General features: G+C 41.4%; 1 protein-coding gene across 1 annotated transcript in view; it reads left to right on the top strand.

The window, feature by feature from the left end:
* Positions 1-17,659, top strand: part of CDHR1 (cadherin related family member 1) — a 197,256-nt gene extending 179,597 nt beyond the window's left edge. Inside the window, exon 19 of the mRNA XM_056530930.1 lies at positions 12,752-17,659. Within this exon, the coding sequence (XP_056386905.1) occupies positions 12,752-13,306 (555 nt within the window). The 3' untranslated portion in view covers positions 13,307-17,659. The remainder of the gene's footprint in view (positions 1-12,751) is intronic.
* Positions 17,660-17,954: the final 295 nt, after the last annotated feature.

The following is a 17,954-nucleotide window of genomic DNA, read 5'->3' as shown; positions in this document are numbered from 1 at the left end:
CTTGACCAGGACAGGTGGCGCCGACCTGGGACTCTGACTTTCTCGGATGACGTCTGCTTCTTTCATGTCGTCCAGCATCTTTTTGACAATCTGATACATGCCTGGTGCAACCGGACGGTGCCTTTCTTTGATAGGAGGACTGTCCGAAATCAGTGGGGTGTTTGCTAAAAGCCCCATGGTACCTTTTGGCAACATTGATGACTCCATTGACTTGGTCACTCGGGATAAACTCGTCTCCAACTTGGAGCTGTGCCCACCAGGGCTCAGGAGGACTTGTACTGGATCCTTCAGCCACTTGGGCCACATGCTGTTGGGCCACCTTGCATTCTGTTAGGATGTCCCTTGACTCTATGAAGTACAGCTGGGCGACTGGGGTGTATTTAGGCTATACAGTAGCAACATCAGACAGATAGACTAACTGGACTGGGACTCTCCCATTGGCAACTTTGACAAGTATTCTCGCAGCTCAGACAAGGGGATGATCTTCCAAATGCATAGGCTCCAGCAGGGCTTGATAACCCTTGCTCTTTACTCCAGGATGTGCACAGATGATGGTCTCTGTGTTGGGTTGTAAGGTCACCAACCTGATGTCTTGTTCTCGCACTCTGCAGATTTCACCTTGCTTGTTGGCAAACTTCTGCTCCACCTGTGGAACTTTCAAGTGGTGCTGCGCAGCCTGCTGGCCTGAAGGAGACATGTGGGGGAGAGAGGCATACAAGGCATCTACTTTTTCAACAAAACAGTTTTTCCATAATGTTCATCCCCATTATAAACTCAGCAGACCCCTTATCTGACACATTAGTTACAATCACTCCCTGCCCTCTAAGTACATGCTCTCCCAACTGAATGGTTGGCTCCCAATATCCATGCCACTACTCTAAAGTTAACATCATCAGGCTCACACAATACACGAGCATCCCAATGCTTATAGAAAACATTTTTAGGTATAGTAGACACTTGTGACCCTGTATCTATCAACACCTCCAACTGTACACCTTCTACAACAATTTTTACATAAGGGCAGGAGGCGACATAAAGTGATAGTCCTGACTTAGGGCGTTCTGGAATTGTGACTGCTGGCTGTTTTCCTGGGGGCCGGTCCTTGACCCCAGAGGGAATTCTGTTTAAACCCTAGCAGTGCATTGTCCAATGTCCAGACTTGTTACAGTGAGTACAGAAGGGTATTTTACTCCCAGAATACCTAACAGGTGAAGGAGCATAGTAACTGGGATTACATGGGGCAGGAGCAAAGAGGAACATTCTCAATTTGGCCTTGTTCCACTTGTTATGGGCTCCATCAATAAATCTGTCCATTAATATTTTATTGCCCTGCTCGGGAGTTATCCCATCTAGTTTTTGGACAGTCTCTGTGGCATTCTGCAGGACTTCAGCATATGCTCTTAAGGTCTCATCTGGCTTTTGTCGCCTTTCATACAGCCAGAGACGTATCTCTGATGGAGAATGTGACTCAAATACCTGGTACAGTCCTTCAAAGATCTGCTCTACAGTCGTCTTCTAGGAGGCTGGCCAGGTGGGGACTTCGTCTAACGTTGGTCCTTGTAGTTGTCCTGTGAGCAATTGCACCTGTTGATTAGGAGGGAAAGAGTAAAAGACAAACAAACTATGAATCCTCTCTTTGAACTCTCTCTGGGTGAAAGGATCTCCGTTGTAGGTAGAAAGGACAGAATTCCCCATGAATACCAGTGCAGACCCTGGAACACCAGGACTGTTGATGTTGACTGTAGGCAGGGCTGGTAAGATCCTCCTGGCTGCTGGGGAAGGTGATGATCTTGCTGCTGGAGATGGAGGGGCACTGTCGCCTGGTTGATCTGGAGAGCTGGGTGCTGACATCTTGTTGACTTTTTGAGTGCGTTGTCACTTTAAGATGAATTGAGTGCGCTGTCACTTTATGATGAATTGAGTGCGCTGTCACTTTAAGATACTTGCTGGGGTGCTGCAGCGGCTTAGTCTTTACTGGCGGAAGCACTCTAAGTGGGGATCCCCCTCTATTTTGCAGGTACCCGGTAATACTGTTGGGCAGCAGGGGGTTAACGTTGCTAGTTACCGGCACCGGAGGCAGAATTCTGATGCCTGCGGGTATTTGCAGAGTCTGCGCTGCAGCAGGTGCCAGGTAGTAGACAGCAGAGCTGGACGCAGCCGCCAGAACCTCCAATATGGCTGCGCCCAGTGGACTTCCTGTTTGCTCCGGTCAGCAAAGTCTTCCCCTGTGCAACACAGGGCGGCTTTTTCGGTTCCTCCTCGTTGTGCTATAGAGGCATCACCACTGGGGACTGACAGAGCGGAGATGTGACCACTCCTGCGCATGGGAAACACTGGACCAGGTTAACTCTTTCAGGTACTGACTCTTTATACTCCACAGTGGCAAACAGTCTTTCCTTCACCTCCCCCTCTATTTTACAAGCGCCACAGTTGAAACACATTCCAATGACAACAGTCTCGTGCACTTTCTGCCGCAAACTTCTGTCGCATTGGCATGTGATTTTGCAGACAATATTGGACACAGTTCAGACTAGTGGGAGGACTTGTGGCATATGGCGCACACCGTTATCCTGTTCTTGATACCAAAAAGTTGTGGCATTGGGGTGTGAGATGCAGGTTAGATGTTATAACCCAAGGGGCAGATGTTAGTAATCCCTTCTTGTCGTGACGCCAGGGCATGGTTTGGCCTTAACCACCCGAAGGTAATACCACTGGTCCTGGGCTAGGCACGGGGGCAATGAAGACACCAATGCCACGTTACGGACAAACGGTAGCTTTACTGAGGGTAGACAAATGACACAGTCTATGCAGTACAGCCAATAGCCCAAGGAGGTGACCAGTGACACAGGAGGGACCTCGCAGGCTTGCTGGGACTTGCAGTAGTTAGACAGACTTTGGGACTCTGCCTGACAGGGCAGGAGAAGGGTATGGGGAAACACCATCCCGTACTGGGAAACCACATTTGTGTAACCAAACTGCAACAACAGTAGTTCAGTAACAGTAACTTCCAGTAAACGTCTATTCTTTTGAAGAGCTGAACGATTGCATGTTCGGTAAAGTAAAGCTACTTTAGAGCTTTGAAACTGGAGTTGGTGCTGTTGTGTTTTCTGATGGTTAGGCAGGTGAGAGGAGCCCATACAGGTCAGGGTTATACACTTCATACACAATGTTGCTAAAGATAATTGAACCATATGGGACTCAATGTGCTCCTCATCTCTTGAATAAGGTGAAAAGAAGCAGAGAAGCTTAGTCTGAAAGAAGCTAAAATACTTTCTCTTTTAGCCTTATGATCCTGTTCTCTGAGTTTTCTTTTGTCATTTTATTTATTGTGTTTTCTTTTAATATCATCCCCTTTGTTGTTTACAGAAGCAGCAACACTGAATTTGTCACTTGACACTCCAGTTCACAGTAAAATTATTACTATACATGCAGAATGTATATTTAATGAGTACTGGTTATCGTCCATAATAAAATTCCCCTTCTTGTATATGTATCCCCCCTTAATAACATCCACTCCCAACATCATTGTTATGATTTTTTTTAGTTTTTTTGCACTTACTGTGAGTGTTTGTAACACCTCAAGACTTTACTTTTCCCAACCACTTTATAGTAAAAAAAAAGACAAATCCATCAACTTCAACCTATATCTCCATTGTGTTCCTACTATGTTGATCAAGAGGAAGGTTAAAAAAAACGTATGAGGCTGGTGCCAATTGCCCCATACCATAGGGACATTTTTCTTCCTGACTCCAATAAATCCCTGAATCAATGTTCTGCCCCTATAAATCTGTCATATTATTACTCTCCAGACGTGCACCCAGACCCCTTTTGAACTTTTTGACCACTTCCTCTAGAAGAGAGTTCCACAGTGTCACTGCTGTTACAGTAAAAAAAAACCCGGCTGAGCTAGTGTAGAAACCTTCTTTCCTCTGATACCTTCTTGTTACAGAATAAGTTGGGTATAAATAGATCATGAGAGAGAACACTGCACTGCCTGTGTGTGTGTGTGTGTGTGTGTATATATAGTTATTTGGTCACCCATAGCTGTCTTCTTAATCAAGTAACCCTAATTTTAAAAATCTTTCTGGGTACTGCAGTCCTCCCATTCCATCTATTACTCTAGTTGTCCGTCTTTGAATCCTCTCCAGCTCCACTAGGGCCAGCCTGGGACCAAAAATAGGCCTGGGCATTTTAGAATAAGCAGCCCATTTTTTTGGTGGTGGCCCAAATGCTGAGACCCCCACAGATTACCTTGGTTAAAGTGGCTCTTGATCAGTTACAAAGCTACAGCTCATATCTTGCCTGGAGAGTCTTATACATTATGAGAGTTTTTGCAACAGCTGGAGAGCCACAGATTAGGGTACAGTTTTACCCAACATCACTGCAGAACTTACAAGTGACTACAGCATTGATGATACAGTTAGGCAGAATACACAATGATATTAGTGTCTCACAGCTGACATCTTCTCTGTAGTCTTTTCTTCTTCTTCTGGTCCAGATGCCAGGACTTCTTCCAGCTACATCATCCCTCTGCAGAGTTTGATGGCCAGATATCATTGGTTTCTCACTTTGTCACCAGATCCTCATCCTCTGTATGATGACAATAATCATTATAACCCTGACAGACACTGTTACCCCTTGATATAAGGCTGTCAGACACTGTTCTTCTGAATATAATTTGACAAATACTGTACCCTCTGAGCATAACCCTGCCACAAATTGTGACCTCTGAATATAAATCTGCCACACACTGTGCAGATATTATTAATACTGCCACACACTGTCTCTTCTCAGCTCAGCTAAATCCCACCTTTATAATGTTCTCCTTCAGTCCCCTTTGCCCCCAACCCACCCCAGACCCCCTTGTCCCCTCCATGCTTCTTTGTTTCCCCTAAAACTCAGCCCCTGAGTCCTTTTTCTGAACTAAAGACCCCTAAGAATTCCTCCAGGCTTGTTTATCTGCATCCACCTAGACCCAAGCACCCTGTGCACAGTGAAGTCAGGCTGGCACCTCCTCCCCTCTGCCTCTGCAGAATCTACCATTCTGCCGCAGAGGAGGCTCAGCACAGGGGACAAGGCAGTACCATGAAGATGCCAGCCCAACGTTACCATGCAGGGGGAGTTTGGGAAAATTCCTGATGCAACAAGCTGGTCATTTGATGTACTGGAGAATCGGGATTGCAACAGAACGGAGGCACTGACTGAGGACTGGTAAAGATCATTGTCATCTCTGTCATCTGCACTACAAGTCTGTTTTACAGATGATACAGGGTGATACTGATGACAGATTCTCTTTATCTCCTATCACTAGAAGTTCAAGAGTTTATTGAAATTTAATTTTTTATTCATCTGCAAAAATCTGTATTTTTAAGGGGTATTCCAGGGAAAAACTTTTTTTTTTATATCAATTGGCTCCAGAAAGTTAAACAGATTTGTAAATTACTTCTATTAAAAATCTTAATCCTTTCAATAATTATCAGCTGCTGACGTTGAGTTGTTGTTTTCTGTCTGGCAACAGTGCTCTCTGCTGACATCTCTGCTTGTCTCAGGAACTGCACAGAGTAGAAGAGGTTTACTATGGGGATTTGCTTCTAAACTGGGCGGTTCCTGAGACATGTGTCATCAGAGAGCACTTAGACAGAAAAGAACAACTCAACTTCAGAAGCTCATAAGTACTGAAAGGATGAAGATTTTTTTTATAGAAGTAATTTACAAATCTATTTAACTTTCTGGAGCCAGTTGATATATAAAAAAAAGTTTTTTCCTAGATAACCCCTTTAATTTTAGGTTGACTGCAAGTCACTAAAATTTTATAATGAACTCATTGACCATTCAGGAGATTTGGAGCTCTATATTAACCCCTTAAGGACCAGGCCATTTTATACCTTAAGGACCGGAGCGTTTTTTGCAATTCTGACCACTGTCACTTTAAACATTAATAACTCTGGAATGCTTTTAGTTATCATTCTGATTCCGAGATTGTTTTTTCGTGACATATTCTACTTTAACTTAATGGTAAAATGTTATGGTAACTTGCATCCTTTCTTGGTGAAAAATCCCAAAATTTGATGAAAAAAATGAAAATTTTGCATTTTTCTAACTTTGAAGCTCTCTGCTTGTAAGGAAAATGGATATTCAAAATATATTTTTTTGGGGTTCACATATACAATATGTCTACTTTATGTTTGCATCATAAAATTTATGAGTTTTTACTTTTGGAAGACACCATAGGGCTTCAAAGTTCAGTAGCAATTTTGAAATTTTTCACAAAATTTTCAAACTCACTATTTTTCAGGGACCAGTTCAGTTTTGAAGTGGATTTGAAGGGTCTTCATATTAGAAATACCCCATAAAAGACCCCATTATAAAAACTACACCCCCTAAAGTATTCAAAAAAACATTCAGTAAGTGTATTAACCCTTTAGGTGTTTCACAGGAATAGCAGCAAAGTGAAGGAGAAAATTCAAAATCTTCATTTTTTACACTCGCATGTTCTTGTAGACTAAATTTTTGAATTTTTGCAAGGGATAAAAAGGAAAAAAATTTTACTTGTATTTGAAACCCAATTTCTCTCGAGTAAGCACATACCTCATATGTCTATGTTAATTGTTCGGCGGGCACAGTAGAGGGCTCAGAAGGGAAGGAGCGACAAATGGTTTTTGGGGGGCATGCCGCATTTAGGAAGCCCCTTTGGTGCCAGGACAGCAAAAAAAAAACACATGGCATACCATTTTGGAAACTAGACCCCTCAGGGAACGTAACAAGGGGTAAAGTGAACCTTAATACCCTACAGGTATTTCACGACTTTTGCATATGTAAAAAAAATATATATTTTTTTTACCTAAAATGCTTGGTTTCCCAAAAATTTTACATTTTTAAAAAGGGTAATAGCAGAAAATACCCCCCAAAATTTGAAGCCCAATTTCTCCCGATACAGAAAACACCTCGCATGGGGGTGAAAAGTGCTCTGCTGGTGCACTACAGGTCTCAGAAGAGAAGGAGTCACATTTGGCTTTTTGAAAGCAAATTTTGCTCTGGGGGCATGCCGCATTTAGGAAGCCCCTATGGTGCCAGAACAGAAAAAAAAAACCACATGGCATACCATTTTGGAAACTAGACCCCTCGGGGAACGTAACAAGGGGTAATGTGAACCTTAATACGCTACAGGTGTTTCACGACTTTTGCATATGTAAAAAAATATATTTTTTTTTTACCTAAAATGCTTGGTTTCCCAAAATTTTTACAATTTTAAAAAGGGTAATAGCAGAAAATACCCCCCAAAATTTGAAGCCCAATTTCTCCCGATTCAGAAAACACCCCATATGGGTGTGAAAAGTGCTCTGCTGGCGCACTACAGGTCTCAGAAGAGAAGGAGTCACATTTGGCTTTTTGAAAGTGAATTTTGCTCTGGGGGCATGCCGCATTTAGGAAGCCCCTATGGTGCCAGGACAGCAAAAAAAAACACATGGCATACCATTTTGGAAACTAGACCCCTCGGGGAACGTAACAAGGGGTAATGTGAACCTTAATACCCTACAGGTGTTTCACGACTTTTGCATATGTAAAAAAATATATATTTTTTTTACCTAAAATGCTTGGTTTCCCAAAATTTTTACAATTTTAAAAAGGGTAATAGCAGAAAATACCCCCCAAAATTTGAAGCCCAATTTCTCCCGATTCAGAAAACACCCCATATGGGTGTGAAAAGTGCTCTGCTGGCGCACTACAGGTCTCAGAAGAGAAGGAGTCACATTTGGCTTTTTGAAAGCGAATTTTGCTCTGGGGGCATGCCGCATTTAGGAAGCCCCTATGGTGCCAGGACAGCAAAAAAAAAAACACATGGCATACTATTTTGGAAACTAGACCCCTCGGGGAACGTAACAAGGGGTAATTTGAACCTTAATACCCTACAGGTGTTTCACGACTTTTGCATATGTAAAAAAATATATATTTTTTTTACCTAAAATGCTTGTTTTCCCCAAAATTTTACATTTTTTAAAAGGGTAATAGCAGAAAATACCCCCCAAAATTTGAAGCCCAATTTCTCCCGAGTACGGCGATACCCCATATGTGGCCCTAAACTGTTGCCTTGAAATACGACAGGGCTCCAAAGTGAGAGCGCCATGCGCATTTGAGGCCTAAATTAGGGACTTGCATAGGGGTGGACATAGGGGTATTCTACGCCAGTGATTCCCAAACAGGGTGCCTCCAGCTGTTGTAAAACTCCCAGCATGCCTGGACAGTCAACGGCTATCTGGCAATACTGGGAGTAGTTGTTTTGCAACAGCTGGAGGCTCCGTTTTGGAAACAGTGGCGTACCAGACGTTTTTCATTTTTATTGGGGAGGGGGGTTGTATAGGGGTATGTGTATATGTAGTGTTTTTTACTTTTTATTTTATTTTGTGGTAGTGTAGTGTAGTGTTTTTAGGGTACAGTTGCACGGGCGGGGGTTCACAGTAGTTTCTCGCTGGCAGTTGGAGCTACGGCAGAAAATTTGACGCAGCTCAAACTTGCAGCCGGATACTTACTGTAATCCTCCGCCCATGTGAGTGTACCCTGTACGTTCACATAGGGGGGGGGGGAACATCCAGCTGTTGCAAAACTACAACTCCCAGCATGTACGGTCTATCAGTGCATGCTGGGAGTTGTAGTTTTGCAACCGCTGGAGGCTCCGTTCTGGAAACAGTGGCGTACCAGACGTTTTTCATTTTTATTGGGGAGGGGAGGGGGGCTGTGTAGGGGTATGTGTATATGTAGTGTTTTTTACTTTTTATTTTATTGTGTGTTAGTGTAGTGTTTTTAGGGTACAGTCGCACGGGCGGGGGGTTCACAGTAGTTTCTCGCTGGCAGTTTGAGCTGCGGCAGAAATTTTGCCGTACCTCAAACTTGCAGCCGGATACTAACTGTAATCCTCCGCCCATGTGAGTGTACCCTGTACATTCACATTGGGGGGGGGGGAACATCCAGCTGTTGCAAAACTACAACTCCCAGCATGTACGGTCTATCAGTGCATGCTGGGAGTTGTAGTTTTGCAACCACTGGTGGCTCCGTTTTGGAAACAGTGGCGTACCAGACGTTTTTCATTTTTATTGGGGAGGGGGGCTGTGTAGGGGTATGTGTATATGTAGTGTTTTTTACTTTTTATTTTATTTTGTGGTAGTGTAGTGTAGTGTTTTTAGGGTACAGTCGCATGGGCGGAGGGTTCACAGTAGTTTCTCGCTGGCAGTTTGAGCAGCGGCAGAAAATTTGCCGCAGCTCAAACTTGCAGTCGGATACTTACTGTAATCCTCCGCCCATGTGAGTGTACCCTGTACATTCACATTGGGGGGAGGGGAGAAACATCCAGCTGTTGCAAAACTACAACTCCCAGCATGTACGGTCTATCAATGCATGCTGGGAGTTGTAGTTTTGCAACAGCTGGAGGCACACTGGTTGTGAAACACCGAGTTTGGTAACAAACTCAGTGTTTTGCAACCAGTGTGCCTTCAGCTGTTGCAAAAGCTACAACCCGCAGCATGTACGGACAGCGGAAGGGCATGCTGGGTGTTGTAGTTATGCAACAGCTGGAGGCATACTACTTTGGCTGGGGATGCTGGGGATTGTAGTTATGCAACAGCTGGAGACACACTGGTTTACTACTTAACTCAGTGTGCCTTCAGCTGTTGCAAAACTACAACTCTCAGCAGTCACCGACAGCCAACGGGCATGCTGGGAGTTGTAGTTATGCAACCACCAGATGCACCACTACAACTCCCAGCATGCACTTTAGCTGATTGTGCAAGCTGGGAGTTGTAGTTACACAACAGCTGAAGGTACACTTTTCCATAGAAAGAATGTGCCTCCAGCTGTTGCAAAACTACAAGTCCCAGCATGCCCATAAGGGCATGCTGGGAGTTGTGGTGGTCTGCCTCCTGCTGTTGCATAACTACAGCTCCCAGCATGCCCTTTTTGCATGCTGGGAGCTGTTGCTAAGCAACAGCAGGAGGCTGTCACTCACCTCCAACGATCCAGCCGCACAGGTCAGTCCCTCGTCGTCTCCGCCGCCGCCGCTGCTCCTGGGGCCCCGATCCCAACAGGGACGCCGGGGATCGGGGTCCCCAGCACCGGGGGTCGTCTTCCCGCACCCGCTCACGTCCTCCGGAAGAGGGGCGGAGCGGGTTGCGGGAGTGACACCCGCAGCAGGCGCCCTGATTGGTCGGCCGGTAATCCGGCCGACGAATCAGGGCGATCGTGAGGTGGCACCAGTGCCACCTCACCCCTGCTGGCTCTGGCTGATCGGGGCCGTCTCTGACGGCCCCGATCAGCCAATAATTCCGGGTCACCGGGTCACTGGAGACCCGATTGACCCGGAATCCGCCGCAGATCGCTGGACTGAATTGTTCAGCGATCTGCGGCCATCGCCGACATGGGGGGTCATAATGACCCCCCTGGGCGATATGCCCCGATGCCTGCTGAACGATTTCAGCAGGCATCGGGGACCGGCTCCGCTCCAGATGGTTGCGGGGGGCCGGTAAAACACATGACGTTCTCATACGTCATGTGTCCTTAAGGACTCGGAAATGGAGACGTATGAGAACGTCATGTGTCCTTAAGGGGTTAAGGAAATGCATCTCCAACCCATATAAGAAATATAATTATCTTAATCAGTATGGATATATGGGCCTAAAATTAAATGATGATCTAAGTTTGAACAGTATATAGTCTTACTGTATGGAAAATCTTGTATGGAAAAATTAATAATCCTGTGATATGTCAAAACGTTGTGCCACATGAAAAAAATCAGTCCTGCTGCTTTAATAAGCTGTGCTATGCCTGTACATTACATAGTTACATAGTTAGTACGGTTGAAAAAAGACATACGTCCATCAAGTTCAACCAGGGAATTGAAGGGTAGGGGTGTGGCGCGATATTGGGGAAGGGATGGAATTTTATATTTCTTCATAATATAGAAATGTAGAGTCCTAGATGTTTTTCCTAGCCTTTGCAGTATCTATTTTCTTTATTTGTTTTGTATTGAAGGGTTTAAAGGGGTACTCCAGTAAATTAACCATTTGCAGTAAAAATTTGCCGTTTTTTACCTGCCGTGCAACTGAGTTGCCACCAGAATCATGGAGCTTAATTGCTTTTGGGTTTGGGTAAAATTATGTCACGTGGCTGCTTATTCAATCAGTAACCAAAGTGATGTCCCTCCTCAGCTGATGACTGGCTGCGTGACATCATGCTACCCAACCCGGAACACTGAGAACCGATTTTTAAAGGGTTAATTCAACGGAGTACCCCTTTAATAAACTGGGGAACAGTACGTCTCATATTTTCTCTGTCTCCAGAGTCAGTGGTTGAAGTCCTCACAATAGTTAGAATCATTAAAATCATTATGGCTTAGCAAACTGCTAACATTTTTATTTTAGTTGTTAGACTAAACCATCTACTACAGTATCTGACATAAGTGAGTACATCACCCCCCCCCCCATTTTTGTAAATATTTTTTATATATTTCCATGACAACACTGAAGAAATGACTCTGTCACAATGTATAGGAGTGAGTGCACCATTTGTATAAGAGTTTAATGTTGTGTCTCCTCAAAATAACTGAACACACAGCCCTTAAAGTCTAAACCTTGGCAACAAAAGTGAGTACAGCCCTTGGTGAAAATTTCAAAATTGTGCCCAAAGTATTAATATTTTGTATGGTCACCAGCCTGCAAACTTCATTGGTTGACCGTGGCAAAGCATGTTTTGAGTGGAACCTGTCCTGTTAAACTGCTGTATGGCCTTGCCTATTTTAGGGTCTTGACAATTTTCTTATAGATCTTAAAACACTAACAAGTCACATGACACAAGACAGGGGAATAGGATGTACTCAGTTTTGTTTAAACATCAATGACTGTGTGTTGAGTTATTTCATGGGGACACAAGAATAAACACAGTTCTACAGGCTGTACACTCACTACTTTACATTGTAGCAGAGTGTCATTTCTTCAATGTTGGCACATGAAAACATATAATAAAATATTTACAAAAATGTGAGGAATGTACTCACTTATGTGAGACACTGTATATCATTGTGTTCCTTGCAAATCATTGTCACCTTGTTTCCCTCTTTCCAACCACTTTTCCATTCCCTACATTACATCTTCTCATGTTTGCCATTTCCAGATCAAATCAAGGGTAAAGGCCTATGTTTTGAGTCTCAGAAAACGACCGTGGATGATATTTGGAATTTGCATGAGTACAGTCCTCCTCAGCATTTCTATAACTATGGTGATTTCCACCATCATGTACTGGAAAAGTGTGAGAAGAGCAAAAATCCATCCTAGAGGCAGGGTCAAAAAAATCACAAGGGGACCACCAAAGCAGGCCTTTAATTAACTGAAGCAGTTTTTATGTGCCTCCCTGATGCCAAATGACCACGACTGGAGTTGGTCTGCATTTGTGTATTTAATGATAAATAATCATAGAACTTTCTTGTCTGTAAAAGAGTACAGGAAAACAAAGGTAGAATCATAATAACTTATTGAGTGCATCTTTCTCATGTATTACTTGTGTTGCATCCATTCATTTTTGGATTCTTACATTACAAAAATGCTTTTAGAATTAGAATTGTGCCCTTTTACCCTCAATAAATGTCATAATAATTAGCAGTTCAGAATGCAGGAAGATAAGCATATAACTATCTTTACTGTACGGTCAAGTGGCAGACATACAGACAGGCAGTATGTATGTCACATGTTATCTTTGTACTCTTTTACAGACTCATCTTCACAAGGGGCCTGTGGCTGCCTTTTTGATGCAAAGTAAAGATAACCCCATGAAAGCCTTAGGGGTGCTAGCTGGTGTCATGGCAATTATGGTGGTCATTACAGTGTTAATATCTACAGCCATGTTCTGGCGCAACAAAAAGTCTAATAAAATTATGCCCATGAGGAGGATAATTAGACGACGAAGGCCAGACCATCCTCCCAGAACGATCAGAACTGAATGGTTGAGATTTAAGAAGTCCACCGGTTCTGCTGAAAAGTTTGCCATGCAAGATGTGGAAGCAGATCTTCAAAATGAGAATGGAAATAACAACAGCCAGCTTACTCCTTTTCCACCAAATGCTCCCTTGCCTCCTCCACCCCCTCGCCTATTACCAAAAGCCAGTAAGACCGAATGGAGACTTCCAACTGTGTCTGGGTCACTAACACCCAGGATTATTGATCAGCAAATGAAAGAGAAAGTTCCAAGTGCTAGTGCTGCCCTTGTATCTGAACTGAAAATGATGCTGGAGAAGAAAAATGCTGGAAGCTCAATATCTTTGTATTAGTTCATCCTAGCTCGGATATGTGAATATAATCTCTATGAAACATCTCTTTTAAGTTTCACTTTGGATCTATGTGCAACATGTAATGTCTGAAAGCCCGCTTGATAAAAGTTGTATGAAGTGCAAATAAAGAAGGTATATATGCACAACATGCAAAACTTATTAGTCCATACTATTTTGAAGGTAACCATCTTATCTGTCTAATTTTAAACCTGTTATGGTGAGTTGTCCTATTAGCTGCCATAAATTTGTACACAACCATATTTTAACTCTGTGCATGAGCCGTATATCTAGTGCCAATGGTGAGATTGGATCCTGTCCTTCACGATCAAGCTTTAGTAAAAAGCTTCCCTGTCCTCACTTTGCTCTTAGTATACTACTCATGCATTAAACTATAAACCTGCCATTTGTATGAGTTCTAAAGGATCTATGTGAAATCTTTTTGAAAATTTTATTAATTTTATTAATTTGAATTTAGAATTTCATAATTTTTTGTTTATTTTATCTTGCATTTTTGACAAAACATCTCTGACATAGAAAGGTTATGTAGCCACTGTGGTAATGCTTTAAGGTGGAACTGCCATAAAATGTAACTTTAAGGGTCCCCTATTTTACTGTAATTTATGAGTTATGTAAAATATGTTCAGAAATGTAAATGAAGACTATAAAAACATAATATAACAATGTAAATAATTGCAATTCTTGGTTATAAAATTAAAAATATTCAATTACATTTAGGCTATCTTCACACATAGCAAAAAAGAAATAAAAGACGTCTGCATTTTTAATCTAATAATATGCACAATGGGAATCTATAGAGAAGTGGCAAACTGTATGAGAGAAAAAGCAACCAATCACCGCTCAGCTAATGAGCTGAGGTAAAATGAAACCTGAGCTGTGATTGGTTGCTGTGGGAAAATCACTCTATTTTTTCTCTCACACAGTTTGATAAATCTGGGCCATAGTGTTTAAAAAAGCTTTAAACAGTGTGTGAACTGACAGACACTTTAACAGTGACTTTTATTGTGCACATTATTATATTACAGTGTACAGTGTAAAAATAAAAAACTTTAGACATGTCTTTTTTGATCGGTTGGAGTCTCAGTGCTGAGACCCCCACTAATCACAGAATAAGCTTGAATAAGTGCACAATAGCACATATTTCTTCCTGGCTCTGAGCAATCTTTCTCTTGCTGCTCCATTATAAGTCTATGGGGCAGAAAGGTTCCTGGGAGCTGAAAAGTAAAGTGTTCTGCTGCGCGCTTCCACAATCATTATCTTGATCAATAGGGATCTTAGCACTGAGACCTCAACATATCAATTCTTTTGACATGCCTCTGTGACATGTCAAATTTTTTTTAAAGTGACAAGTACACTTTAAAAATGTAGTATTTTGCTATTAATTTTGATGTGTGAACATAGACTAATAGGTTGATGTTCTAGCAATACTTTTATTACATGTATTTTTACTTCTGTAAACAATTTGCAAACACAATTAAAGATAGTAATGTACAGATTGTAAAACTTCCAATAAGAAGTTATAGATACAATTAAAGGGGTACTCCGGCCACAGACATCTGATCCCTTGAGCAAAGGATAGGGGATAAGATGTCTGATTGAAGGGGTCCCGTTGCTGGGGACCCCCCCCCCTGCGATCTCTGTGCAGCCGGGTTTGGGAAGCCGGAGGCCAGCTCCCTCCATTCCTGTCTTTGAATGGAGGGGGCATGGTGTGACTTCACATCTCTGGCTGTGGAAAACTAGCATTCTAAACATAAGTGCTGAACAGAGATTACCAGGGGGGTCCCAGGAGGGACCCACGGAATCAGACATCTTATCCCCTATCCTTTGGATAGGGGATAAGATGTCTGTGGGTGGAGTACCCCTTTAAGTACTTGTCATTACCAGAACCTAAAAATGCAGTACCAATAGAAACAAAAGGGTAAAAAAGATATACAGGCTTAGCATAAAATAATTTCTTTCATCCACCTTTATTGTAAATCAAATTATTTATGTAAATACAGTTAAACCAAGCCGCTATTTAGCTGGAGATGGAGATAGACTATTGTAATAAAACTTAATGATTTCACTGGTTTTCACTTTATATCTAATGTAAATACATATTTTAATTGTCCTGAAACAAATGCAATTGTTATATTCTTAAAGGGGCATTCCCAATATTAAAAGGTAACCCCTATATAAAGGATAGGTGATAACAAGTTTATCAGTGGGGGGTTTGATCACCAGAACTTCCCCACTGATCCTAAGTCCCTCAAAGGAATGGAGCTCAGCACACACAACTCCATTCATTTTTCATGGGGCTTTTAAACATTGACAAGCTTAGTGCTGTGCTCCATTCATTCAAGGCACAATTTTCCCCCATTATACCCCTGCCAATCAGCTTGTTACCCCTTATTCATTGGATGGGAAAAACTGTTGATGTTGGAAATACCCCATTAAACATACAGATACATTTATGAAGGCACTGAAGGTTTCCATCTCCACCATAAACAATGCTGTTGGTGGCACATGCCCAATTTAATATTACATCCAAGAGGCATATGCTCTAATTTCAAAGCCATTGATGAATATCATTACACTGTTACTAGATTTGGCATTACATTAGATGACCACATAGTCTATAACCACATTGCTTGCATGCATTGCAAAGGTTTTGTTAACATGATCTGTAAGGAAAATATGTAAATCATCATCTATTAGAAATGTAATTTTTTTAATGAATTTAATTGGAATCAGCATACTCCCAGAAAGACCATGCTTAAAATGTTTGAACAATTTACATATATAGGAGGAATTTGCTAAGACTGGCAAGTATCTCTAGTCTTAAATACAGTGCTGCCCCTTTATTAAGAGGCACACTCCTTGTAGAAAATGTAGCATTGAGGAGGACATGCCCCCATGCTTCACCCCCCCATCCTGCCCATATGGGAAGCACAGAGCAGACCCGGCCAAATGTTGCATATTTTTGCACAAACAAAGGGTCTATTCCTGAATAATCAGGGTCATAATCTTTTAAACCAGCAGCAAGCTGCACCAAGAAAAGCTCAATATTAACTTAACAGTGCCCCAGCCTATTGAAAATCTCACTAAATGTCAGGACTTTAATATGCAAACAATTCAATACAAAGGCAAAAGAAACTTTTCAACAGTCACTATAAACAATTATTATTAGTCACGTGTGATCCTTTGCATCATAATCCTTGAAATATTGGAGAAATTCCATATATTAGTGTATCTTCATTCAGATGTAGTTACATTAATCCATGTGGAATCATGCTGGAGTTTCTTTTCTTGCCCTTGATGCCTAATTGTTTGCAGATTTATACTTTGCATATATGTCATCTGCATAAAATGCTGTGTAACATTTCAATTACTTGTATTGAATCCATATTAATTGCAGCATAGCTCTCATCTGAGTGAACATATGCTTGTGTGTTAAGGACCTTGGGGGTCCCAACAGCCTAAACCCCAATGATTTTTTAAAAATATCCTATTGGAAACACCACTTTAATAATTTCACCACACCAGACAGTAATGCAGTTTTATTCATTTGAACTAGTTTTAGATCATTTTGCATTTTTATATACATCTAGAAATACCTGCATGCTATTAGTTTCCTTATTTGTTATCAATTATTAACACGTAGTTTTAAAGGTAACAGTTGAAGGACCTGCAATAAAATAAAATACAGTGTTCAATGCAAACAGACAGATAGGATCTACATTAAAGTACAGAACAATGCAAGCAAATAGTGATTTTAGAAAACACTGTTCACACACTCCTAGGAAATGATAGTGTGGACTTTAGGGTATACTTTACATTTCACAGTTGCAGATCTCTTTGAATGTAAAGCCATATCTACAGGAGAAATTGTCTGACGTGTACATGGCCAAACGGGCAACCTAGGAGTGTAATCCCTAAACTGCTAATTTTAATGTTTGCTATATCTGAAGAAAAGAGATAGGAGTTTGTGTTATAAAAAATATGGATTTGGGTTGATATTACAGTAGCTGGGATAACATTAATGAATCATAACATTTAGCTTCAGTGCTTCCTTATTCTTGTTCTTCAGGCTTTAAAGTGGAGTTTTCATCTTCATTTAAAAAAATATTCTCATTTCCTAACTATCCTACTTACTGTGACTGTAGCTGTATGTTTGCATTGGTAACTATGTGGAATGCACACTCATTACATTGAAATGGTACCTGAATGTTTTATTATTAAATCTGTGTATTTTTTTTATGTAGTTAATGCATATTTTAATTCAATAAGACAAATGCTAATACTGTGGAAATATTGTTATATCATTTTTACCAATAAAACTCAATAAACTTTCTAAAACCATTTAAATTGTATTTCCTTTCATTTTCCAGCCACTAGCTGGACTTGTAATGGAGAAAGTATAAATGAAATATTGTAGAGTATGTATCTATTAGCTTTCCTTATACAGCACTGGATGAAAGGTATAGGCAAAAAGTGTTTAAAGTAGAAATGCATTTAAAAATAAGAATTATTTTTATCAATTAACAATAAATAAAATGAATGAACAGAAGAAATCCAAATCAAATCAATATTCAGTGTGACCACCATCAATTCTTTTATGTACACTTTCACCCATTTTTTTTTCAACTGT

The sequence above is a fragment of the Hyla sarda genome, chromosome 7, assembly GCF_029499605.1.
Source record: "Hyla sarda isolate aHylSar1 chromosome 7, aHylSar1.hap1, whole genome shotgun sequence".
Lineage (NCBI taxonomy): Eukaryota > Metazoa > Chordata > Amphibia > Anura > Hylidae > Hyla > Hyla sarda.
This window is presented reverse-complemented; position numbering and strand designations above follow the sequence as displayed.